General features: G+C 36.6%; 1 protein-coding gene across 11 annotated transcripts in view; it reads left to right on the plus strand.

Annotated features, from left to right (window-relative positions):
• Positions 1-27,392, plus strand: part of HNRNPC (heterogeneous nuclear ribonucleoprotein C) — a 45,113-nt gene that overhangs the window by 9,544 nt on the left and 8,177 nt on the right. For 8 of the 11 annotated variants that reach the window (XM_043471277.1, XM_043471274.1, XM_043471269.1 and 5 more), the window contains 3 exons: positions 14,839-15,116; positions 17,326-17,440; positions 18,241-18,288. In XM_043471277.1, coding sequence (XP_043327212.1) covers positions 14,876-15,116; positions 17,326-17,440; positions 18,241-18,288 — 404 coding nt within the window. In that variant the 5' untranslated portion in view covers positions 14,839-14,875. The remainder of the gene's footprint in view (positions 1-14,838; positions 15,117-17,325; positions 17,441-18,240; positions 18,289-27,392) is intronic. The other 3 variants (XM_043471278.1, XM_043471280.1, XM_043471279.1) reach the window with 1 other exon arrangement.

Consider the following 27,392-nt stretch of genomic DNA (forward strand, 5'->3'; position numbering starts at 1 on the left):
ATTGCTCTTTAGCACTTTTCATCAGCTCACATATTATAGAAGTTTATTTTCTACTGTGTAAGATACAGAGAAATATCTGGAAAAATGCACGTGAAACACCATTGATGGATTACTTCTGGACAAGCGGGAAGGACTTAGGGTTAGAAGGAAACTTGCTTTGTGTGTTCAGAGACCGTTAATGAGCAACACAACAGTATTTTACTTCGAATTAAACCTAAAACTCCTTATTGTCAATATACTTCAGCTCTTTGATTTTATGTCTGAATATAAATAGCATAACTGTGGCTTCTGTGGTAGGAGTTTAGTAAGTTTTAAGAGCAGCCTTAAATAAGGTTTAGTTAAGTTGTAAGAGCAGCCTTAAATTAGGTTTGCCTGTGATGGAATGAGTCCCATTAGCATTTGAGGATATAGGCTGCTGTATTGCTGGTGATGGAGCTTTAATAAAAATTTGGAAGAACTTTGTCATTTTTAAGGATTTATTCTCCATTGAGAATACATAGCTATTTTTAAGCAGAAGCCATAGGGAAGGAAACAGCAACCCACTCCAGTATCCTTGCCTGGAAAATCTCATGGACAGAGGAGCCTGGTGGGCTGCAGTCCATGGGGTAGCTGAGTTGGACACGACTGAAGTGACTTAGCAGCAGCAGCAGGTGACTCAGTGGTCAAGAACCTGCCTGCAAATGCAGGAGACACAGGTTCCATCCTTGGGTTGGGGAGATCCCCTGAATTAGGAAATGACAATCCACTCCAGTACTCTTGCCTGGAAAATTCCATGGACAGAGGAACTTGGTGGGCTTCACCTATGGGGTCACAAAAAGTTGGACATGACCAAGCACACATATAGTAGATTAAAGGGCATCTGAGTTTTTCTTCCTATCTAATCTGATTCCAGTTTGACCCGTCTGAAATACTCTTCCTGTTTATTGTTTAGATTAACCTATAGCTTTTGAGTTGGTTTCAGAACTAATATAACTCCCTGGAAATTCATTGAACCAGTCTTAGGCTTTTCTAACTTGTCTGGAATAACATTTAGGAATAGTTGAATACATGTTAAATGAAAAATTTTCCTTAGTGCTCTTACTAAATTCTGAACTCTGAAAATTCGGTAACCATAGTGTGCTATAATTCCTTAAATTTTTAAATATAGTCTTTGCCTTAGTAGTTTTGTGATAACTTGAAAAAACTTTATGGTTAAAATTGAGGTAGTAAAGTGTGCTTTACAAGGAAAAAATTTCCCTTGTTATCCTTGAAAGTTTGTTGGTTTCCTGTGTTGGAATTAATGGTTTGTGTTAAGATGTAGTTTTACTGAATTTAAAAAGGAAGACTAATCAAATGAATTAAGATTGATGTGGATTTTTAAAAGAAGTTACTCCCATCTTTATTTTAGCTTTAATCTAAATTAAGCAATGCATGCACATACAAAATTTAGAAAATGCAATGGAGACCCATCAAAAAAGATACACTTTCTTACCCATTCAGAATAAAAGTTTTGATGTGTCCTTTCAGACTTTTTTTTGGTGTATGTACGCTTTTGAAAAAGTAATATCCTACATATGACTCCTGTCTATGGGATTTCCCAGGCAAGAATACTGGAGTGGGTTGCCAGTTCCTCTTCCACGGGCTCTTCCTGACCCAGGGATTGAACCTGTCTCTCCTGTGTCTCCTGCATTGGCAGGCAGGTTATTTACCACCAAACCACCTGGAAGGCCCGTTACATATGGCACATAGATTTAAGTAGACTTCCCCCCCAGCATGAACGTAACATCAATATGTTATTAGATACAGCTCTCCTGCATAGTATTACATTGCATACTTAGGCAATGTTTTTACTTAACCAGTACTCTATTTCCTTTTCAAAGCAATTGAGCAGTCTTACAGCTAAGATTTTGTGAATAACCCTCAGTTATTTGCTTAGAATTAAGCCCTAGAAGTATAACTGTTAAAGAGCATTCATGTTTTAAAAGCTTCAATCTAGGTTGCTTTCTAAAAAAGGTAAAAACAATTTACTTAATGTAAGTGACCACTAATATTTGACTTCTAATTTTGTTAATTTCTTGGGTCTTTTTCATTATGTTTCAGAGTTTGGTCCTGAAATTTAAATGTTCTTCATGTTTGATAAGTCTATTAATTGAAGAGTAAGAATGTTTAAAGAGTTAATACATTTTCTGAGTAAAAGGCTGCTGCCAGGTTAATTGCTACGAACTTGTCCGGCTTTGGCAATCTTGGGGTAATCTTGTTTTTATCTATACCTGCATCCATTCCCTTCCCCTCATGTTATTTTGAAGTAAATAAATAATTGATTTTATTTCATCTATAGCTATTTCAGTGTTTCTTTGAAAGATAAGGACTCTATCACACAAAAACATGTAATAAAATACATTTGAAGACTAAGGTACTACTCTGAGGACTGAATAAGGCATTCTCTAGTTTTTTCTATGGGAATGGTAACTTGGATGACTTTTTTTTGCTTATGTTTTGATTATTCCTTCCTAGAATTTGGAAACTTCTGTTAATTCGAGATAAGTGTAAAATATTGAGTGAGAAACTTGGTAATGATTACCCTTGTATGTTATAAAATTGAGCTTTCACGCTAGCGAAAGATGGGATTTGCTGTATTTCAAATACATTTTGGCCTTCCCAAGTGGCACTAGTGGTAAAGAACCTGCCTGCCAATGCATGAGATGTAAGAAACTCTGGTTCGATCCCTGTGTTAGGAAGATCCCCTGGAGGAAGAAATGGCAACCCACTCCAGTATTCTTGCTTGGAGAATGCCATGGACAGAGCAGCCTGGCAGGCTATGGTCCATAGGGTCACAAACAGACATGACTGAAGCAACTTAGCACACATACACATTTTACTACTAAATTCTGGGACTAAGAATAATCCTACGTTTTAGTTGCTTGGGTCTGAGAGATGGAGAATGATGTAGTAATTTTTTTTTTTTCTTTTTTTTGATGTAGTAATTTTAAGTTGGGTTTCCTTACTAAAAATTATTTTGTTGTACCATCAGATCTTTTGTTCTCAATTCAGAAATCTGACAGTTTTTCATCAGTTTGATCACAGAACCTGACTTCAACTGATATGAGATTATTTATAGTCTTTGTTATATATAGTGGCTGTGCATATGTATTATTGCAGAAATATTAATGTATTATATCTGGTAGCTGGATGCTTGCCCAGATCCCACTCTGTTACATAGCAAAACTATAGTATTATCTTGGCAAAATCTGAAAAATCTTGATTTTTTTTCCCCTAACATGTGTCTCCTGGTGAGACCTTTTTTTTTTTCCATTTATTTTTATTTGTTGGAGGCTAATTACTTTACAATATTGTAGTGGTTTTTGCCATACATTGACATGAATCAGCCCTGGATTCACATGTATTCTCCATCCCGATCCTCCCTCCCACCTCCCTCTCCACCTGATCCCCTGGTGAGATTTTAAAAAGTTTATTTGTGTTACTAAAGGCTCAGTTTGAGTTCACTGATAACATTGATGCTTTCTACAAGATAATAAATATAGTCTTACGTGTAAGTATTGTTGACCCTTGCTATTCAGACTGTGATCTGTGCTACAGCAATAGCATATCATTATCATTATCTGGAAGCTTCTTAGAAATACGGAATACCATGTCCTACCCTTTCACTCCTTTTTATTACTTGGGAATTGAACATTTTAATAGACTTTCTGATGAGTGTATTTGCTCTTTGGGGAGCATAGTTGAGGGTCATAAAGTAGCCACATTTTATGTAAATTTGAGATGATGCAGTATTAAAGATGACTCTTATGTACAAATTTTGGATAATGACTCTTCCTAATTACAAACAGAATTAAAAATCAAGTAATTTCCATCAGGCAAAATGGCTGAGCCACTTAAGCTAGTAATCAGATAATACATGCCGTCCTGAAATGTGTGTATTTTGAATTATCTGAGCTCTTAGGCAAATCATATATCTTATATAGTGTGACCAATGTGCAATTATTTCTTAATGATAACTGAAACATTTGAAAAACAACTTTGCAGGTCAAGGTGGCTCTTAAGTTATGACCATTTTTTCCTTTTCCCAGCCTTTGACACATAACAAAACAGAATAATGAATTTCTTTCACCTAGATTGCTATGTTTGCTTTTTCTCAAATGTTTTTTGCTGAAAATAGTCAAGATTTATTGACCTTACTAAAGTAATTCTTAATTCTTTTGCTATGAAATGCATTCTCTTACATATTCCTAATGCTTATAGATTCAGGAATGTTTTTTCAAATGGTTTAAAATATTCTGAGGAAACAGATGTTGATGGGGAGTTTTCCTATGTAGAAGTTGTTCTAGTTAAGAATATGATGGGTTTAAAATTTTTCCCCCCTCCCCCTAAAGTGTGATGTAACACTCATAGAGGTGACTTAACATTTAATGATGGGTGAGGAGGACACATTAGGAGTATGGAATTAAAGGATAGAAACTACTAAACATAAAATATAAGCAAGGATTTACTGTTTAGTAAATACAGGTGGCATTGCTGGTGAAGAACCTGCCTGCCAGTGCAGGTTAGACGTAAGAGATGCAGGTTCAATCCCTGGGTCAGGAAGATTCCCTGGAGGAGGGCATAGCAACACACTTCAGTATTTTTGCCTGGAGAATCCCATGGACAGAGGAGCCTGGCGGGCTGCATTGCATACTGTTGCATGAGTTGGACATGACTGAAGCAACTAAGCGCATATACACGGGGAATTACCCCCAGTATTTGTGTGTGTTGGGACTGCCAACAGACATAGAATGAGAAACACCAAATTACGGAATGCAACATCTAGTTAAAGTTTTGTTGTCCTAAAGATGCCCATTTCCTTGATTTTACGTAGTTCTGAGTTGCATTAAGGAGAGGAAGCACTCAACTTTTCTAACTTCTGTTAAGAAATTTATAGAAAAGCATTGATGACTACACCAAGCCATATGATCATTAAATTCCAGGGTAGGATGAAGCTATCTTTACAGAACGAAAAAATTAGGAAACTTAGAGTATTAAAGAAAGATTGGGAGAAAAGAGTTTTCTAAAACCTCATGATCTTACCACATCCTGGGATGTCTAACACTTTAGTGTGTAATCTAGATAATTTATGTATTGTGTATGCTGCTTAACATTTTGAAAATCTCTTGGTGTCAAGTTATTTTTTTTATTTATATATATTTTTGGCTGTGCCATGCAGCTTGTAGGGTCTTACTTCCCCAGCCAGGGATGAGCTTGTGCCCCCTCCAGGGGAAGTGTGGATTCTTAACCACTGGACTGACAAAATTCCCAAAAAGTTATTTTTTTAAAAGTTGTTACTTGTTTCCAGTTAGATTGATGTACTGAAATTCATTTAGTCTCATATTATGTGTGTTTTCCAATTTTTCACTGTAATATGTCCACATCCTTGATTCCTTCAGATAAGTTCTCAGAGGTAAGATTATTGAGTCACAGAATATGCATGAGGTTTTTTTTAAAGAACGTGTGCAATTTTAAGGCTTTGATAAAAAGTCCACTTCTGAATATACCGTTCCCTGTTCATATTTTCAGAAATAATGTGTGAAAATTTCAATTTAAAATATTTTTACTTGTTTGGTAGGTATAGTGTTTAGTTTAATTTTTAATCATCTTTTGTGTCCCTGTGTCTATGTCCCATTTTTATTGGTGTGTACCAATAATAGAAAATCATGTAGTAGTAGGAGCAGCTGCAGTGGTTACACTTGCCAGGCACCACGTTCAATGTTCTCTGTATCTTCACTTACACCTCATACCTATCCTATGAGAAAAGCACTTTCAACGATACTCATTTTATGATTGAAGAGTCTGGTGTTTGAAGGGATTGGTTTTCCAGAGGGAAGTCCACACCACTTATGTGGTTGAATTTGAAATTGGAATGTGTTTATTTTTTAATATACAATATTAAATGTTGTGGACAAATATGTATTGCACACATTGATCAGTTTTTTGCTTTTTAATTATAGTATATTATGGGAATTCTCTTTTTGTATTTTCTATTCAGGAAGTTCTCATGTCAAAGTACTTTAAATGTAGTTCAGTCATGATGGGCATGGCATGACTGTGGGGATAGATATCTTTGTATCTACCTTTTCAGTTAAGATATTTTTTGAAATAGGCTAGTCTAAACTTTCATAGTTACTAACTTGGGTCTTATTCAGAAATAAACCTGGTTAGAGCTTTTCTGTATACAGAACATTTGCAGAAAGGTTTTTCAGTTGAGATTGATCTTATCATTTCAAAACTAAAATACAGTATAAAAAAATCTTTTGAAAGAAAATTGTGTTAATCTTCGTTGTTCAGTCGCTAAGTCATGTCTGACTGCAACCCCATGGACTGCAGCACACCAGGCTTCCCTGTCCTTCACTCTCTTCCACAGTTTGCTCAGACTCGTGTTCATTGAGTAGGTGATGCCATCTAGCCATCTCTGTTATCTGTTCTCCTCCTGGCCTCAATCTTTCCACCATCACGGTCTTTTCCAGTGAGTCAGCTCTTCTTATCAGGTCGCCAGAGTAGTGGAGCTTCAGCATCAGTCCTTCCAATGAATATTCAGGGTTGATTTCCTTTAGGATTGACTGGTTTGATCTCCTTGCACTCCATGGGACTCTCAAGAGTCTTCTCCAAAACCACAGTTCAAAAGCATCAATTTTTTCAGCACTCAGCCACCTTTGTGGTCCAGTTCTCACATCCATACATGACTATTGAAAAAACCATAGCTTTGATTATACAAATCTTTGTCAGCAAAGTGATGTCTCTGCTTTTTAATACGCTGTCTAGGTTTGTCATAGCCCTTCTTCCAAGGAGCAAGCGTCTTTAATTTTGTGGCTGCAGTCACCATCCACAGTGATTTTGGAGCTCAAGAAAGTAAAATCTGTCACTGTTTCCACTTTTTCCTCTTCTATTTGCCTTGAAGTGATGGGACTAGATGCCATGATCTTCACTTTTTGAATGTTGAATTTTAAGCCAGCTTTTTCACTGTCCTCTTTCACCCTCATCAAGAGACTCTTTAGTTCCTCTTCACTTTCTGCCACTAGGGTAGTATCATCTGCATATCTGAAGTTGTTGATAATTTACCTGGCAATCTTGATTCCAGCTTGTGATGTTCAGCATTTCTCATAATGTACTCTGCATGGAAGTTAAATAAGCAGGGTGACAGCATACAGCCTTGACATACTCCTTTCCCAATTTTGAATGAGTTTGTTGTTGTTGCCCACTTCTAACTGCTGCTTCTTGACCTACATACCGGTTTCTCAGGAGACAGGTCAGGTGATCTGGTATTCCCATCTCTTTAAGAATTTTCCAGTTGGTTGTGATCCACACAGTAGCTCAGCTGGTAAAGAATCTGCCTACAATGCAGGAGACCACAGTTCAATTCCTGGGTCGGGAAGATCCCCTGGAGAAGGGATAAGCTACCCACCCACTCCAGTATTCTTGGGTTTCCCTGGTGGCTCAGATGGTAGAGAACCTACCTGCAATGCAGGAGGCCTGGGTTGGGAAGATCCTCTGGAGAGGAAACACCCAATCCAGTATTCTGGCCTGGAGAATTTCATGGACAGAGGAGCCTGATGGGCTACAGTCCATGGGGTTGCAGAGTTGGATGCGGCTGAGCAACTTTGATTTTCACACAAAGACTTAACATAGTTTAGCTTTAGCTTTAGTGTGTTAATCTTACTAAACTTTAAAATGACAATATGTTGAAAAAATGTGGAGAATATATACTTGGGAGAGAGTGTTGAAACTTCACACAACAAAATCAAAGTTTGAAATTTTCTTCAGGTTGGAACCAAGGACTGTGAATTAGATATAAGAGGATTAAATAGTATATGAAATGCAGAGCCTTGCACTTAACAGTGAATTCTACAGATATTGACAGTGCTAAAGATAGCAGACATGATAGCATCTGGGTAGCATCTAGAATGTAGTTCAGAGCCTGTTAAGTTTTAGAATTGAGTATCTTTTTCAGGTCCCTTGACTTCAGTGGCAATTCAAGAAGTTTGATGATTAATCATCCTCTGAAGAATTTGGGACATTGATCTATGTGATTTAATTTTTTTTGTCATTGAGGTCTGTTGCACTATACTTTGACAGGAATAGTCCTTTTTTATTATTATGAAATACTTAATAAAACTTGGAAACATGTAGAGAAAGAAAATATTATAGCATCAGTACTCGGAGATAACCATTACCAATATTTTGATGTTTTGATCCATTTTCCTGTCTCATTAGCTATAGGTGTATCTAACCTCTCTATGTTTTATATTCTTTTAACATCTTTACCAGTATGTAAACTTTGTACAATATGTTTTTGTTAAAAGGCTAATCTTTTTTTACTTTTATGTCCAGGAATTTACAAAACATCTTTTGTTCCTCTTTCCATTCCAAAATAGGATTACCTGAAATTTATTTAACGTCATCAGTTGCTTAATTAGTACAGATTTATTGACCTCCCCATTGCTTGGCACTTAGCTTTAACTTAGATTTTTTTGTTCTTTTTTTAAAGAGCTTTTTTAAAAATTAGTTTTTGCTCTAATAGCTTTACGAAGGATTTTCAAATGAGCTTACAGAAATGTATACTAGTTTTACGTAGTTACAGCAGTGTAAGTGCCAGTTTCCTCCTCTACCCCGCTGGATGACCATTCTGCGTATCTGACAAGAAAAACGATTTTTTTGGGAACTTGCTCAAGAGTGTGATGTGGTATATATTTCTTTTCCATTTGCTGTAATAGGTTCTTAAAAAAAAGAAAAAACTTGAACAGATAATGTGTACTTTTGTAAAATAAGCCATTCTTGTCTCAGCCTTCCTGTTGTTGTTCTGGTAACAACTATCTAGATGTACCATGTTTGATCTGTGTTTTTTCCCCTCCTGAATGATATTAAAGTTACAGGTGTGATACTTCAGATGGGAACTGCAACATGGCAAACATTAATTCAGTATTATCTCTTACACAATCTACATTAAATTTCTCTTGTTTTCACAGAAAAGATCTCTTTCCCATGGTGTTGCTTTCTTAATCTAGAAATGTCTTCCTACTCTTGAGTCCTAACAAGTTGTATTGTATAAAGTCCCCACAGACTTGAAATCTGATTGTTTCCCTGCAGTATCGATTCAAGCCAAAATATTTTACTAAGAATATTGCTTAGGTGACATATGTTTATTTCGTCAAATCAGGAAGCATATAATGTTAGATCACTTCATATAAGTGGTGACTCATATTTCTATAGTAGTAGAGGTGATTTTTTCTTTTTTAGTTAATAGTCAGTCATACTTGGAATCCATATAAAGCCTGTTTTTCTCTTGACAGGCTTTTCACACAGGGCTTTTGGCATATATTGACAGTTGTCTTAATCAGTTCTTATATGGGTGTAATCCTCACTGATTTAACAGGTTGTGGTCTGAGTCTTTTTCAATATACTTTTCTTAAAGCACTTCATGTTAATGGTTTATTATTTTATTCCCCTTTTTTGTTGCTCATAACTTTTGGGGGGACCATTTTGTCTTACTGTTTTGATAATTATACTTCTGGTGTGTAGAGTGAGATTGCTCCCCGATATTTGTTTAGATGGCTGTGGGGTACCATTTTTACTTTTAATCTATTTTTGTTTTTCAGTGTTAATATTTTTATAATTGGTTCTGCAAGTATAGTTGATTTATTACAGTGTTGTATTAGTTTCAGGTGTACAATGAAGTGTTTCTTAAAATGGTCAATTTGGTATTCTTGTGGTCTGAAAATACCAGCATGTGCTATTTTTTCATGTTAGTAGTCTTTATGATAGTCTTTACCTTGGGACTATGTCTGTGTTTTGATAAATAATTAGCTTTGGGAATGAGCAAATTACAGTCCCTTGGTATCCTAGGAAGACTGATCATAGGACCCTGGCAGATAACCAGGCTCTGGGATGCTCAAGTCCATTGTATAAAATGATGTAGTATTTGCATATAATCTATACACATCCTCTCATATACTTTAAATTGTTTCTAGATTACTTATAATGCCAAATATTATAATTATTTATGTTAATAATACCTTAATGTAGCATAAATAGTTGTAAAGAAAATACAATGTAAAAAAATAACTTTGTATGTTAATGCATATATGTGGAATCTAGAAAAATAGTATAAATGATCTTATCTTCAAAGAGGAAATGGAGACACACAGAACAAACATGGATACTGTGGGGGAAGGGCGGGTGAATTGGTAGATTGGGGTTAACATATATACACTACGATGTATAAAATAGATAACTAATGAGAACTTACTGTGTGGCGCAGGAAACCCTACTTGGTGCTCTGTGGTGACCTAAATGGGAAAGAAATCCAGAAAAGGGGCTTTTTGTACACGTTATAGATGATTGACTTTGCTACACAGCAGTGTAAAGCAACTATGTTTCAAAAAAAGGAAAATCAGTATGTGTAAGAAGCACCAAATACAGTGCTTAGTGGGGTATTGTACATTACAGTTAATTCGTTTAAAGACAGTGGCTGACTGGCTGCTTGCATGAACAAAGCAGTACCTGCTCTGTGCCAATTCATATATTCTACTGTTGAAAATGTTCTGAAAAGAAAACATAGCTGAGTTTAAAAAGTAAATATAGTGTAAATGTTATATAAATGGTGTGCAGCAAATTCAAGTTTGGGGTTTTGGAACTTTATATAGTAAATTTCCTCCGATAGTACTTTTTGATCCATGATTGTTTAGATCTACAGATGCAGAATCTGCAGATAGGGAGGGCCAACTTTTTGCAGACATGGACAGTTTGTTGTTGCCCACCAAAGGAGGCCAGAGGGAAATAGTTGATGAATACAGTGAAGACACATAGGAAGCAGAGAATATGATGGTGGGGAAGAATAACAGGAAAGTAGTGTAAAAGGAACTTAAAGGGGCAAAATAGGAGCTTAAGTGTGTTAAAGGAAAGCAGTTTAGATCAGGTGATGTTGCTCTGAGTAGGCAGAGAAATTTATAGTATCTAAGAGGTACTGAGAAACTCTTGATAAGAAATTGTGAAAGACAGTGTGAGATAGGAAGTCTGGATTCAAGATGGCTATCATTTTAAAAATTTGTCAACTCATTGCTGCCATCTAGTGACACTTTGTCTTTAAACTGCTTCAGAGAAAGGAAGTGTGGCATATTAGGCATATGGGAGTTGTACACCATAACTCAAACTTCAAGATAAACAGTTGAAAACAAATAAAATTGACAGGTTAGCTTGTATTCCAACTCCATTCCAAATCTGCGTGGTGTAGATTTCATGATTTTTGGTTTAGGATATGACTGATGTGATAGAATTGGTAATAGAAACACATTTCTGTATCCATGAATCTTGAGCAGTTCTTGTCCTTCGTACAGCCACTCATTGCTTTTATTGCTTCAACATAAAACATAATCAAATGGACACATACATCCTTTGGTGTAATAAGTAACTCAGCATTGTTGGTTTTGACTTTTACTCACCAATCTTAGTGATTTTTTTGATGATAAAAAATTGTGAAAATAACCTGGGATGAAAAGATAGCAAGCACACACATGAGTATGCTTCCATTAAATAGAGGTTTAGAGTTCCACCACCCTGTAACCTCTAGGGAAATACTCAATCTTTTTCCATTTGTACTGTGATGGAATTCTGCTTTTCTGGAAACCGTTTGATATCTGCTACTGAGTTAAACAGTTCACAGAGTAACCAGGGAGTCAATCATTTCAGAAATATTTCCCTCTGTGGTTTTAATCTTTGAAACTAATTTTAGGAAAGAAATTGATTATGTGTGTTTTTTATTCTGTGTTCTTTTATTTACTTACTGTTTTTAAAAAGCTAGGAGAAATTGACTTGTCCTGTAAGAGTGACTCCAAAGTGTAAACTTCTGTGGCTCGTGGGGCACCCTCAAATACACTCATTTAGATCTATTTCATTTCTATTTGTCTTTAAAAAACCCCATCTTAATGAATTATTATAAAGTAAAAACCCTGTAATGTCTACTCAGGTTGAGAAAACAGAACTTTGCCAGCAAGGTTTATAGTTTGGAATGATTCTGTGGCAGTCCAGAAGTAAATGGAGTATATTTAAGGAAAGAAAATGTGATTAAGTAATTTTATACCCAGCGAAACTGACAGATACAGAGGACACAGGCAAACTAAGTTGTAGGAACTGATAAAACTATTTTCAAGCTCTTTTGTAAGTAATAATACTAAGGATAAGCTTGAGTTACTATAATACCTAGAGAGATCTGGTAGAATTTTAGCATTAATAACATTACAAAAAGATAATACTGCTTGAATATAACCTTGCAGAAGTGTCACATGTGAGTCTGATCAAGCCTTTGGTCACAGCTTCCAATTTCTGAAAATATAAAGGACAGAAGAATATGTGGAATTATGCTGAGGGTATGAAATTTTGAAAAACTGCAGGACAAATAAATGCTCAAGATTAACATAAGATAAATGTTAAGTTAAAGGGGAACTTATCTAAAAAGAGCAGTAAAAGACATCAAATTTGTATCAGTGGGTAAGACTATACTACCCAGGGGTACACTTTAGGTAGTAGAATTATCTTAAAAGGAAGAAAGTGATTTTACTGTGAAGTTAGTTTTAGGAGGAGGAAAGAGATTGAGAACGGAATGCACATGGGGCTTCTGAGTGTTGAGATTCTGTAGAGACTTGAGCTGCTTTAGCACTTACGGACAGTTTTAGTGCAGTACCTTGTACTCGCCCACTGTTGACTCAGGCAAGACGCTTTCTGTTGAAACTGCTTTTCCTAACATTTGTTCTTTTCCTTTCCAGTAAATACTACCTGGATATTTTGATGTTCTTCAGCTTTTTGGCTCTTTCAGGCTCCTAGTTGCTTCTTTTGCTTCTCCCACAGTGATATATAACATGCATGTTAGCTTCTGACTTGCCCTTACCAGTGTGCATTATGGAGTTTTGTTTGGGATGCATTGACATAAAGTTGTATTCTGTATGTTGTCCATAGGTTTTTGCGTTACCCACAGTTAATTTCTTAAACTCAAGGAGAGGTACTTACCTGGTGGTCCTGCAGTTGAGAATCTGCCTTCCAGTGCAGGGGCCCGAGTTTGTTCCCTGGTCTGGGCACTGGACCCCACATGCTGCAACTAAGATTTTGCAGACCACAACTAGAGATCCTATATGCTGGGGCAGAGATAGAAGATCCTGCCTACCACAAATAAATAAGTACTAAGAAGAAACTCAGGGAACTTTTACCTGTATTTACCATTTATATATATATACATAGTTTGTGAAAAAAACATTTGCTGAAAACTGGCTTATGTCTCCACTTAAAATAATAGCAAACCTTAAGAGCCACACAGAACTATTATTATTTGAAACCAGTTAGGCCTTGTTAGTAGGCTTCTGTTTTGATTCCTCTTGGAGTTCTAAGCCTTTTTGGTGCTCCTGCTTAAGTTGAAAAGCTGTTAGTGGTTCTGAGTAGCCACTATTAGGTTAATTTTTACTGCTTAGTGTAAAAAAAAAAATTGTAAAGATACAATTTAGAAACTCAAAGGCAGGCTGTTTCCTGAATTTCAGAAGGATCAGAGCTTTAAAGCTTTAGACTCTGTTTGTGTATGAAAAGATAAGGTATTTAAAGGGTCAGAATGGTAGTGGTCATGTGTAAATGTTACACCATCTGGTTTTTTTAAATGTATATAAGACCTTTACATAATCCACAAGAACTAGTTTGTCATTATCTTCTTGAGGATTGGAAAGTGAAGAAATACTAGACACTGCTATTCAGTACCTTTCAAGGGGTTAAATGGGAAATAATCTTAACAATGTTACTCTATATCTAGGGTGGATCCATCTTAAGCCCAGTTTAAGTTTGGTGGTTGGAATGGGAAGGAGCAGTAGACAAAAAGCTGATAGAAAAGCTAAAGAATATCAAAACATCTTGTGCTTTAAGACCTAAAATGATTTCATGAATCTCCACATAGTTACAGATTATGCCTCTGTAACATATATAAAGATAATTTTTGTTTTGAAATGGTCTGAGGAAAGTTGTGTTTTCTTACTGCTTCTGGTTCTTTTTTGATTAAGGCAGTGTTCTACCTTCTAGTTTTATCATCATCACCATCCACATTATTAAATGTCCTAGCTATATTTTGTATTGTTTTCACATAATCATTAACATTCTATTAAAAAAATGGTATTGATATTTAAGGTATCTATTGGATGCTGGAAATCAATCAAAGTATCTGGAAATAGATTATTTCCAGAGTGAATGAGTTGGTTCTATTTGTTGCCTTCATATAATAAAGTTAATTAAACTTGAAGGGCAGAGTGTCACTTGTCCACATTCATCTAGCTAAAGAATAGTTTGTGGGCAGGAACTGGAGTTCTCTATATCTGTGTGGCAATGAGTGAGACTCGGTAAAAGCAACATGAAAAAAGGTGGAGTTATTGATAGATGGCAAGGGATGGTTCAATTAGCATGACTGGGACAGTGAAAAACAGAAATTTATGGTAGAGAGATTGGTGGGGTTTTGATTTGCTTTAGGATTTTTAAACAGAGTGAGGTCACTTGGGATTAATAATTTCTAAGAGGATTGTGTTGCCAGTATGATGTGAAGAGGATTTTCCCCCCCTTGAAGTGATGGTCTAGCAGGAGTATATTACAGAAAAGGAGGTTGAATTTCTATAAGGATATATATTCATGGGCTCAAGTCTCTGAATATGAATAAACTTGCTGCTGTGAGATCCATTTTGTTTAAGTTGACTGATAATTGTAGGTAGAATGGTTCAAAATAAGAGTAGAACAGGTTTTTATCAAGGATTATTTTGTTTTTAGCATCCTTTCACCTGAATGCATTTTTTCCCCTCTCAGTTTTTCAGCTTTGTGAGGCACCGTATCATCAAAGACAATGGCCAGCAATGTTACCAACAAGACGGATCCTCGCTCCATGAACTCTCGTGTATTCATTGGGAATCTCAATACCCTTGTGGTCAAGAAATCAGACGTGGAGGCAATCTTCTCAAAATACGGCAAAATCGTGGGTTGCTCTGTTCATAAGGGCTTTGCCTTCGTTCAGTATGTTAATGAGAGAAATGCCCGGGCTGCTGTGGCAGGAGAGGATGGCAGAATGATTGCTGGCCAGGTTTTAGGTAAGATCTGGGTTGAATTAATTTTTCATTGGTTATGTAATTCAGATCTGGGAGTTCTTCTCTTCATGATTTCTTTTTCTTTCCCTCCCTCTCCATAAAGCTGTTAGTCAAGAGAGGTGTTCTGGATGTTATGTCTGACATCAGCCTAATAAAAAATAAAAGTATTAGGTTTATAGGTCTAAAGAGAGTTTTACTTATTAGGCCATTTGTTGTAGTAGAGACTGGATGACCCTTAGCTGGCAGTCTTGAGTAAAGTAGGAGAGAGAGGGACAATATTTCATAAGGTACTTTGGCTGCCTAAAACGGCTGTGTCATTTTGAACACAGTCGACTGGGTGAAGACAACAGAGCTTAGTCATGTGCTCTAAAGTCAGATGTATGTTAGGGCCTCACAGCTATGTGTTGGGCAGCCTACATAGCTTTTCTTTGTTAAAATAATTGTGTGTGCGCGCATGCACTACCTTGGTTTATTAACTATTCTTATGAAGGTAATACTACTATGTGGTTGTCAAGAGAATTTAGATAACTTGGGAGGATTAATTGAGGTGATTCATAATAAAAGGTTGTCTTATGTTAGTTCCCCAGTAGGGTTCGCCTCTGATGTAGCATGTTTAGATTTTTGAGAAATGAGATCTGAGCTCTATTCAGAAAATTTATATTCTAAACTTTAGATCTCATTACATACGTTTCAGTCATGTTTCAGTCATATGTTTGCAAATTATTGTTTGAAACTCGAGATATCTTTGGCCAGTGGATCAGTCCCCTTTAAGTTGGTTCCTGTGTCCTTGAGACCTTACTCTTGTGATACTACATTTCTTCCTTGCTTGCTGCACCACAGGATATTCTGGGTCATCTGGGTATCTTATAAGAGTGTTGGCTCCTTTTAATGGGAGCTATTTAGAAACCCACTCCCTGTATACCAGGAGTGTTTACTGAATTTTAATTGCGTCTTGTTAGTTTCAGTGGGCAGAATAGGGGACACTTAGGTCTTTAAGAAAACAAAATGTCAGGTTTTTATGTGCACATTGTGCCACAGCCTCAAACAACCATATCTCTGTTTTTACCAAAATTATTTTATTTTGGATATTGACTTAATACAGTTTTCCCTTGATGGAATAATACATGTTTGAACTGCATGGATTCACTTCTACGTGGATTTTTTTTTTAATATGTATTGCAGTACTGCAAGAACATTGGTAGAATCCTAGTGCAAAACTACAGATAATGGAGGGCCACCTGTTAATTTGTATGCAGACTTTCCACTTCACAGAGGGTCAGGGCCCCAGCCCCCATGTTGGTCAAATGTCAACTGTTCTACAGTTTAAAATATCGTGAAATAATTCTTACATGAGGTTGTAAAATCAGTTGGATACATAGTGTAGTTAATCCTGTTACTACATTTTTTTAAGCTTCTTTTAAAAAGTGTACCTTTAGTTTTATAAAATCTTATGATTCCAAAGTCAAAACTGTAAAAGCAGGGTTGTTATAAACATTAATTATAAAACTAGAAATGAGTTTAGTGAACTAAGAACTCTGGAGATTATTTGTAAATGTAATGGTGTTTAGCAGATAAGGCAATGTACTTAAAAGTCTTTTTCCACTGGTCACTTGATGAACTGAGTTTTGGAGAGCTGGCTAGCTTTTATTTAATTGTTTTTTGAGAAATTGTCTCATCTGTTAGAATATTTGGGAGAACATGAATTCTTTGATAGGTAGTGGGTGGCATGGTGAGCAGCTGGGCACTCTGGCATAGGTGTTTTAAAACTTATGTTGTATATGGAAACTAGAATTGTTTTCCTTTAATTCGTTCCCTTTTCTTGGAGTGTGTGCATATGAAGATTGTTTACCTATAAGCAGTTCACTGCACAGTGTTTATTTTTTTATGCAACTTCTCAGTTTATCCTATTTGTAAGGAGAATAAAAGTCCCCAGTTTCTCATTGAGGTGTTCAAGTCGAGGGTAAAAGGTACTAAAGACAAACTTTGTGTGTTTTGCATTTCTGTTTTGTTGGTACAGAACAGAGGACAAAGAAATGGAGGATTAAGTCCTAACCTTGTAAAAAAAATCTTGAGCCTATTTTATATAACAGGGAAAGATGAGATACATCATTTGACTTTTGTTAATTATATGGCCATGTACACATTAGAAAGGTGCAGTTTTAGACACCTCCCTCCCAGCAGAGTTGTCATTAAAGTTTTTTTCCCCCCTCAGATATTAATCTGGCTGCAGAGCCAAAAGTGAACCGAGGAAAAGCAGGTGTGAAACGATCTGCAGCGGAGATGTACGGGTCAGTACCAGAACACCCTTCTCCGTCCCCTCTACTCAGGTCCGGAACTTTATTATTTATAACTGCATTGTGTCCATCAGTGGGCATCTTCTCTATCTGTTTTCTGGATGTGGGGAGGGTTAACTGTAGTATGTTTTATGTATGTGAAAGGACTGCTTTATTAATTTCATGTTAATATATTTCATTTTACCCCATTTCCCAGAGAGTTGTTGGAATTCCTGAGATTTTTTACTATTAAAGAGTAGTTTGTAAAAAAATTTAAAGTGTTAGTCGCTCAGTCATGTCTGGCTCTCTTGAGACCCCATGGACTGTAGCCTGTCAGGCTCCTCTGTCCGTGGGATTTCTCAGACAAGAATACTGGAGTGTGTTGCTATTGCCTTCTCCAGGGAATCTTCCTGACCCAGGGGTCAAACCCGGGTCTCCTGCATTGCCGGCAGAGTGCTTACCATCTGAGCCACCAGGGAAGCCCTACTAGTATAAATTAAATTCCTTCAAAAGGAGTTACTTAGCTTCTAAGAAGCTGGGGAGGGAGTAGGAAAGGGAAAGAGGATGACATAAGAATGTTTAATTTACTATTGTGTTTTTCCATATTCTTATTTTAGCTCTTATGTGTTAGCATTTTAGCAATCTTAAGGCTAAATTTGCAGTTTGGCTACTGTATGTCCAATGGCCTAAAGTGGTTGGAATTTAGTGATCTGTTGCTTAATGATTGGGCATTAGTCCATACTAATCTGTTGATCTATTTGTTGGGTTGGTTTAGGGTGGGTTTTTTTTTTTTTTTTTCCCATCTGCTGTTGTCAACAGCTCCAAATTAATCCTCTTTGGTATTTGTTTTTCAGCTCATCTTTTGACTTGGACTATGACTTTCAACGGGATTATTACGACAGGTATGTTTAAGATGTTTGCTCTTCCAGTTAGAGGCTGGCTAGTGAGAACCATTTATTTTTCTATTTTGTGGTAATAAATCTTCTATTTTGTAGTAATGAATAACAAACATGTTTTCAAATAAAGCCCCCTCTTTCTGTCAGAACATAATGAAAAAAAGTGTGTGTGTTGCTCAGTTGTGTTTGACTTTTTGCAACCCCATGGACTGTAGCCATCCAGGTTCCTCTGTCCATGGAATTCTCCAGTTAAGAATACTGACGAATGGAATGGGTTGCCATTCCCTTCTCTAGGGGATGTTCCTGATCAGGGATCTAACCCAGGTCTTTGGCATTGCAGGCAGATTCTTTACCATCTGAGCCACCAGGAAGCCCAATGAAAAAATACCTTTCTGCAAATCATTAGAGTTAGACTAGATAAGGGTGATTTTTTTGTTGTTGTTGATTTTATAGAATCAGTTTATATATATTGTCAGGGCATATGGAGACATGTCCAATATTTTCTGGACTAACACTTTCTCTTGACAAGTCAGTTTTTTAATTTGTGCCACATAAATATAAGGACTGACTTGCCTAATGATAAATGGAATTTAATTAGCAGTCTCATGTTCTCTATTATTTTTTTTGCATATTAGCTGCTTAGATTGGCATTGTGGGAGATTACAGCAAAACTATAAAAAATGATTCCTTAAAATTTCAGTAGTCTCCTTTGAGCAAACCAACCAATGCAAAATAGGATACAATAAGCATATTGTAATGATTTTACAATGCAAATTGATTTAGGCATTAATGTTGAAGTGTTAAGATTTGTAGATTGGAGTTGATGATACAGTTCTAAAAGGCAGAGGGGTTAGAATAATGGTTTCTTGTGCCTCCAGAATAGCATTTGTGTTTGAAAAATCATGAGAAAGTTGATATAGATGCATCATTTCATTCTAAGTACGTTTGGGAAAAGTTGTTTTAAGTGATGAATTTTGAGATTGAGTGAAACAGATAAAGACAGCAAGGAATAATGAAAGCACTGAAATGTTTGCAGAAATATCTTCATATATCTTACCACTGCTATTTGGTCTTAAAAATTGGTGACACCACCACTGTTGGCCTCACTCTAGTTTTTCAAGAGCAAGAGAATACCTTTAGTTCTCTGTATTGCTTGATATTATAGAGTGACAGTGAAAAGTAATGTTTTTGACCTTCCATTCTAAACTTGGCCAATAAAAAAAAGATTTCTGATGACTGAGTAACCAAACAGTGGCTTAATAAAGAGCTCATTCAATTATATACTGAGGTCTAGTAGGAAAAGCAAGCATGTTTAGTTAAGAATGGAAAAACTTCTTAGGAAAATGGTAGTTATCAGTTTTCTCGGAAGTCATCCTGAAGATACTTTATTCACGAGATTAAGATAATTATCCTTAGTAACATCATAAATTAACTTTTTGATTCTTTACTAAAAGAAGATGGGAAATTGACTCTTGAGATGTGCTGAAAGCTCTGTGTCCTGCTATATAAATGGGGGTTAAATCAGTCTGCTTGGTCACACCCTTAAGAACATGAAGTTCACATGAATATTTTAAGACATACATTTGGCATTTCTACTGCCTATTGTTACATTAGGATGGCAGCTGAGAGAGGAATCCAAAGGCTTAGTCACTTAGCAGGAAGGATTATGACCAGAGTCATATATCACTTCAGTTTTCTTATCCCTAAAACGATCATGCCTACTAATAGAGTTGTTATGAAGACTAAGGAAATGGACAAAGGTTGCATTATATATAACCCTCAAATACTATTATGCTTTCAGTTAATCAGGAATTAATCTTGGGTTTCCCTGGTAGTTTGGTGGTACCTGCCAATGCAGGAAACACGGGTTCAGTGCCTGGTCTGGGAAGATCCCACATCCCACACTGTTAACACTGACATACATTATTGCTTCTGCATATATTGTTGACTCCCTTCATATCAGAATGAAGGGAATCATGGACACCCCACCATTCCTCTCCACAAAATCGAACTTTAATCTCCAGCATGCAGAGTCTTCTAAACTAATGCATAGTGAAATGAAGACTGATGTTTATCTTGACATGTTTTTTAGTAGTTATTTCAAGTTTTTTGTTTACTAATATAGAATATTTTGATTTATATAAGAAAGTAGTATATCAGTGTAAGATAAAGACTGCTTTTATAAGCATAATGGCATTTTATAAACATAATGATGATACCACTTATACTTAAGATAGGAAGATTCCTTAATAATCCAAGTTTTCCAGACTTGATTTTGCAGGTTGTATTTTATGTTGTTTAGCATGTTAACCTGTCATCTGTATTTCCTCTGAACTAGTGGGGTAGATTTGGAGGCTAGTTCAGTTTCAGGTTGTTTTCTTCTTTTCTTTTCTTTCTTTGACATGGGGGAGGTCAGAGAGGAGACCAGAGTATTTCATTAAAGATATTATGCAGTTTAATCATCATTAGCCTGACTTTTGTCAGAAACTTTAGGAATATAAGCATTAGGTGTTTCTTAAGGAGATATATTTTAGATATCAGGGAGTAGGTGATTAATGATGTTTTGTTAGAATTAGAGTGATTTTTATTTTTGCTTGGGTTTTCATGTGTTTTGATGCACAAGTTCCAAAGATTGTAAATACTTTTCATACTGGAGGATAATCAAACATTAAAATTTGAGTCACTTATATATTAACATATGCTATCTCTGAGGAGGCAACAGAGGAGTGGATTCTATAGTCTTAATGCAAATTAATTTATAAATTATGTAAATTAGGCCTGTCATTTTATTTGTTCGTAAGGCCATTTCTGATGCAATAAGTGTTGGAAGTTCTTAGGTGAATTACCAACATGTGTGAAACTACCATTTTAGATACTTGTTAATGTTACTCAGATACACTGTCATCTCTTTCAGATGTGCTATAAACTGTCATACATAGTTTATAATTACTCAAAAATTTGTTGACACATTTTTTTCTGGTAGGAAGACAAGCCCCAAAGTAGCTTTCTTCTTTAGGGTGACTATTCATGGTAGGGGCTGGTGGGCATGCTCAGTCCTGTCCGACTCTTTTCAACCCCATAGACTAGCCTGTCAGGCACCTCTCTTCAGGAGATCTTCCCATCCCTCTCCTGCATTGTAGGCGGATTCTTTACCCCCTGAGCATTGGGGAAGCCCTCATGGTGAAGGAGGATCTCCGCATCAGTTACTCTTAATGTTTAAAGTCTTAGAGCCTGTAAGCTGACAGAGATCCATTTCCACTTGTATCCTGTTGAGTCTTGTTGCTTCTAGGGAAATTGTTGCTGGAGTAGTTCCTGTTGGAGGACTTCTTGTGTGAAGCAGTTCCTTTGAGTGATTTTTCTTCCAAATGCTTAAATGAATTTCTCTTAATTTCTCTTTCCATATAGATATTTAGTCACTTTTGATAGTAATGACCATTAGAAAGCAGATTGTGCTGTTGTGCCAGAAGTGCTATAATAAAAATAATCGGTACATTGTTGGAAATAGACATTAAAGCTTTAGTTTTTGTTGTAGCACAGGGAACTCTCCTTAATATAAAAACATGGCCATTTTTAGGAAAAGCTTTCAGATGGACTCTTTGTAAATCAGTTGTAGCCCTGCTTTTCTTTCCCTTATAATTACCCAGGAAAATATTCTGGAATGACAGAGTTGTAATGATGCAGAAGTTTGTGAGAATACTAAAAATCACTCAGTTGTACGTACTCAAAGGGTTTATGTTGGGTTTGGTATGTGAACTGTGTCAATTTACATAAAAGAAGTAGTACTCGGTTATGACAGTGGAGTGGTTCTGTCGCAGTCATTCTTCTGTGAAGAACTCGGAGCACAAGAAAAATGACATGCTTGCTTAGATTTGATAATAGGCTATAGTATGATAGCTGAGACTTGGCAAACACCTGTTAAGCAGGTTCAGAAGGACCCTGATTCTAGTTCAGTGGTCTTTGAGGACTTTATAATAAATAACTTGTCAGAAGTTGCATATGTCATGTGGATACTAATGTCAACAGTGCGTAAGGGACTGAACTGTGAAGTTGTTCCACTAGAGATTTTTCAGAGTGCTGTTATTGTGGCACATACAAGTACATTAAGTACTGCTAGTATACCATGAAAGGAGGAGGGAAGTAAGTCTACAAGCAGATCAAATGTGGCACATTTATGATAAGCACTATGTTATACAGTGAAGAAAGTGCTGTGAAATAAATTGGCTGCTATGTGTTCTGCTTTATACAGAATTGTCCTATAGAAAGATGAATTGTGTGCCCTTGTGGGAGGTGTAAGCTCCCCTGTTAAAATTTAAAGAGCTCCAGGTTGTTTCACAGAGGGCAATATTTGTACCTGCCTTTGATATTAAGCAGGAGGTTTTTAGACAGGCAGGGTGAGGATACAGGGTTATGAATATTCCTAGCATATTTGGGGAAGCAGCCAGCTGTGATTGGAAAAAACACATTAAGTAGTTGTATCCTATTAGCAGTGATACCTTAACAACCCCATGACTAGAAAAGAGAAACTGGAGGGGGAAAGACATTTACCGTTGTAAATGTTGGAATGTGGAGAAATCTCTGAGGTAGACTAGTCTTGGCATGATTTATTGGGTCACAGTTACCAGAGCAGGTACTTTCTGGGGATAAACTAAGTTGAGATGAAATTTTTATTTTTATGACTAGAATTATGCCATTAAAGGTGTAATCTTTTGCTAAGTGACAGGTCTGTAAAAGGTTTGAGTTCTTAGAATTTGGGGAAATAAGCAATTCTGTTGATACTTACCCTACAGATCTTTTCCAATAAGATACCCTTACAGAAAGCAGAGAAAATAAATTGAAGTGGGGGAATTGCCATTGAAAATGCAAGACAAATGAAAAATGGTAACAACCATCATAATTGTTAAACTAATATCTGAGCCCTTACTTTGTTCTAGACAAACAGTATTTTAGGTTTTGAATTAGTAAGTCAAAATGGATTTGAGGTGCCAAGGCCTTTATTGGTGTTAGAGGTGCTGTCTTCTTGGCTGTCTCTTTTTCTTTCAATTTTCTGATATTCCTGAGCAACACTGGATCAGAGAGAGGTTTTGGATGTGTGTACAAAAGAAGAGTACATGAAATATTCAGGTTTTGGAGAATTGAGTGAGATCATCTGCTTGGAAAGGCATGTGATTCAGAGAACCAGAGAGTTCTTGGCTACTTGGGAAAGCTGAGAAATGCTTCTTTAGTTGACAGTTAAGATGATCTTCATTTTAGGCAACGGGTGAGAATTTTCATTTGCTAATAGCCCTTCTGTTTGTTTCTTATGGGAAACTAAACATGTAGTTCTCAGATTTTAGATTAATGCGTAGATTTGTATGATGACGCTGCGAGCATAAATGTGATACTGTTAGACTTGAATTTGTGTCCTGGACTCTTGTTGAGTAAGTGGGAGATACTTATTTGAAGGGGAACCTTTTGCATCCATATCAGAGAATCTGTTTTTGTGGCTCTGAATTAAGTGGTGTTCTGGGTATGTTATTACCTAACCCATAGGTGACCCCTGCTGGTTTAGGACTCTCTATTCAGATATGCTTTGTCAAGGTCCTTGATGTTAATTTTTCTTTTAAAACTTAGCTTTGTTGAGATGTAATTAATTTTAAAGTATACAGTTCAATATATATATACAGAGTGTGACTATGACCATGATATAATTTTAGAACATTTTATCACCCTAAAAATAAACAACTTACTAGCAGTCATTCCCTGTTCTATCCTCAGGCCTAGCAACCACTTTCTATATTATTCTTTTAGTTACTAAATTATGATTCTTTACAAGCCGGTGGACTATACCCACCAGGCTCCTCTGTCCATGGGATTTCCCAGGCAAGAATACTGGGGTGGGTCGCAATTTCCTTCTCCAGGGGATCTTCCTGACCGAGGGATTCTCCTGCGTTGGCAGGTGGATTCTTTACCACTGAGCCACCAGGGAGGCTGCCTTTCTATCTATAAGCTTTGCTTATTTTGGACATTACATGTCAGTGGAATCATGTGAGGTATGTCTTTTGTGACCAGTTTCTTCCATGTTTTTTCCCAACAGTTAACCTATGTTACACTCTGTATTAGTACTTCATTCCTTTTATTACTACTGCAGTCTGTTTATCCATTCATCAGTTGGTAGATTTTTGAAATGTTTTTCATATTTTGAATAATGCTGCTCTGAGCACTGGCATACACATCTTTGCCTGGGCATATGTTTTCATTTCTCTTGGGTATGTACCTAGGAGTAGAATTGCTGAGTCTTAGGATAATTCTTTAATTTTGGGGGGAACTGCCATACTGTCTTCCAAAGCAGCGAGTCCGTCCCTTGGACTGCAAGGAGATCCAACCAGTCCATCTTAAAGGAAATCAGTCCTGAATATTCATTGGAAGGACTGATGTTGAAGCTGGAACTCCAGCATTTTGGCCACCTGAAATGAAGAGCTGACTCATTTGAAAAGACCCTGATGCTGGGAAAGAATGAAGACAGGAGGAGAACGGGACTATAGAGGATGAGATGGTTGGATGGCATCACTGACTCAATGGACATAAGTTTGAGTAAACTCCGGGAGTTGGTGATGGACAGGGAGGCCTGGCGTGCTGCAGTCCATGGGGTTGCAAAGAGCGACTGAACTGAACTGAACCATGTATGAGGTTTTTAATTTCTCCACGTCCTTGCCAACATCTGTTTTTGTTGTGTCTTTGTTATTTAAGCTATTCTGTTGTGAGGATTAACTTTTTGTGGTTCTTATTTGCATTTTCTTAAAAGCTGATGTTTAGTTTTTATGTGCTAATTGGTGGTTTCTCTTCGGAGAAATGTATTCAGGTTCTGTGGCCAGTTTTATATTGGGAAAAGCTTTTTCATATATTTTGGGTATAAGACTCTGGATACAGTAACTGATACTATCATTCTTGAAGTTTATTACTCTTAGTTTTTTTTTTCTTTTAAATATCATAGAATTCTAGACTCTTTGGAAATTATATATGGGAAGTAAGTAGACGTCTGGAAGGAACAAACTAGAACAATGCTGTCCAGTAGAACTGTGTGATGAGGTCAGTATTCTGTATCTGCACTATTGGTGTCATAGACAGCCACATATGGAAAATGTGGCTAATGTAACTGCCGAACTGAATTTTAAATTTGTTTTAAATAGCCACATGTGGCTAGTTACTACTTGATTTGATATTGCAGATCTTAGAGTGCTACAAAGTTAGTCCTAAGTATAAGAAATAAAAGGACCAAGGACTGCTCTTCAGAAGTTAGGGAACCCAGACTAGTTTTAGGACAAGCTGACAATGTTGAAAGAATATCCAGGAAACTAATGTTATTTTTCAAGGAAAAAAAGAGGAGATATCCTTTTGATAAATAGGATAAGATTATACTTACGCAAGGACTTCCCTGGTGGCTCAGATGTAGAAAGTCTGCCTGCAATGCAGGACATCTGGGTTCAATCCCTGGGTCAGAAAGATCCTCTGGAGAAGGAAATGGCAACCCACTCTAGTATCATTGCCTGTAAAATCCCATGGATATAGAAGCCTGGTAGGCTACAGTCCATGGGGTCACAAAGAGTTGGACATGACTGAGCAACTAACACATACTTTGATACCCTCTTAAACTATAATCAGAGGAACAAGAAATGAAGTCCACCAAATAGAATTTGACTTATTTAGGTGGATAAACTTCTTTTCCAGGACTTATATTTTACAGGGATAAGTATCTTATTACTGTGACATAGAATAGTTCAGCAAGAGGAACAACAGATTGATAGAGTACAAAATGTATAATAGCAGGAGCTCATCAATGGAAAATTGTGATGTCCTTACAGGAAGCATGGCATAATAGTCTTAAATTATATACATTATAGGCACGAGATCTTATTTTTATATTGTAATCAGTAGCTTGAAAAAGGATTCAGTTTTGTGGTTAAATTATTATTGAGCTTTTTTCAATAATAAACTAATTTTCTTAGGGGAAAACTCCCAGTAGATTTTATAAAACTAGAAAAAGGGGAGCTGAATCCTACTGGCTTTCCAGTTAAATGATGAATTGGTTTGTTATTTGTTGTTGATAATGTGACTTGTGATAAATTCTTTCCTAGAGTCCAGTTTAGGAAAATCTATTTTCTCAGTGTATATTTGTTAAGATCTTACTATGAAATACTGTGAGTATCACAGGTACTAGTGGAAAATAGATGGCCTCAGAGAAGATGGACAGGTTGAACACATACAGAGCATGTTAAGATACTGTGTATCTTTAGTTTTTACTCTGAATTGGGGGATGGCCATTGGAGATAGTTGAACAGAAAGGATCTTATTTTTTTTTTATTATTTTAACTAGATTATTCTGAAAGTGGCTGATGGAATTAATGCAGACAAATAATCATTTGGGGAAGGACCAGGGAGGTGACAGTGGGAAGGACCAGGGAGGTGACAGTGGGAGTGGTGAATAGTAGTTGTATCTTGAAGTTAATGCAGACATGTTTTCTTCCAGATCTTTGTGAGGGCTGAGAGAGAAATCACTGATGTCACCAAAGTTTTGGCTAGGAATTTATAGGAACAGTGAAGGGGAAAGAAAATAGAAGGAACAAAGGTTTGGGGTGAATATCACAGCTGAGTTGTGGATATGTTAATATAAGTTCCTTAAGACATCCACTTTGAGAGATGTTTATTAGGCAGTAGCAGGTGTGGAGTTCATTGGGGTCAAGGGTAGGTTTTCATAATGGAGGGGGCACAACACTTTATAAGGCGATTGAAGAGAGAATGGAAAGACAAATTGTGGAGACATCATGTTGTTTAGTCGTTAAGTTGTGTCCAACTCTTGCGACTCCATGTAGTCTGCCAGGCTCCTCTGTCCATGGGATTTCCCAGGCAAGAATACTCAAGTGGGTTGCTATTTCTTTCTCTAGGGGATCTTCCTGACCCAGGGATTGTCCTCTGTATTAGCAGGCATATTTATTCTTTACCACTGAGCCGCCAGGGAAGCAGACACGTCATACAAAACTTAAATTTTACTCTTTGGATGTACAATTTTTACCTGCATAGCCATGTATTTACCAGTGCAATCGAGATGTAGTTCCATACCTCCCAGAAATTTGCTG

This window comes from Cervus canadensis, chromosome 6 (assembly GCF_019320065.1).
Source record: "Cervus canadensis isolate Bull #8, Minnesota chromosome 6, ASM1932006v1, whole genome shotgun sequence".
Lineage (NCBI taxonomy): Eukaryota > Metazoa > Chordata > Mammalia > Artiodactyla > Cervidae > Cervus > Cervus canadensis.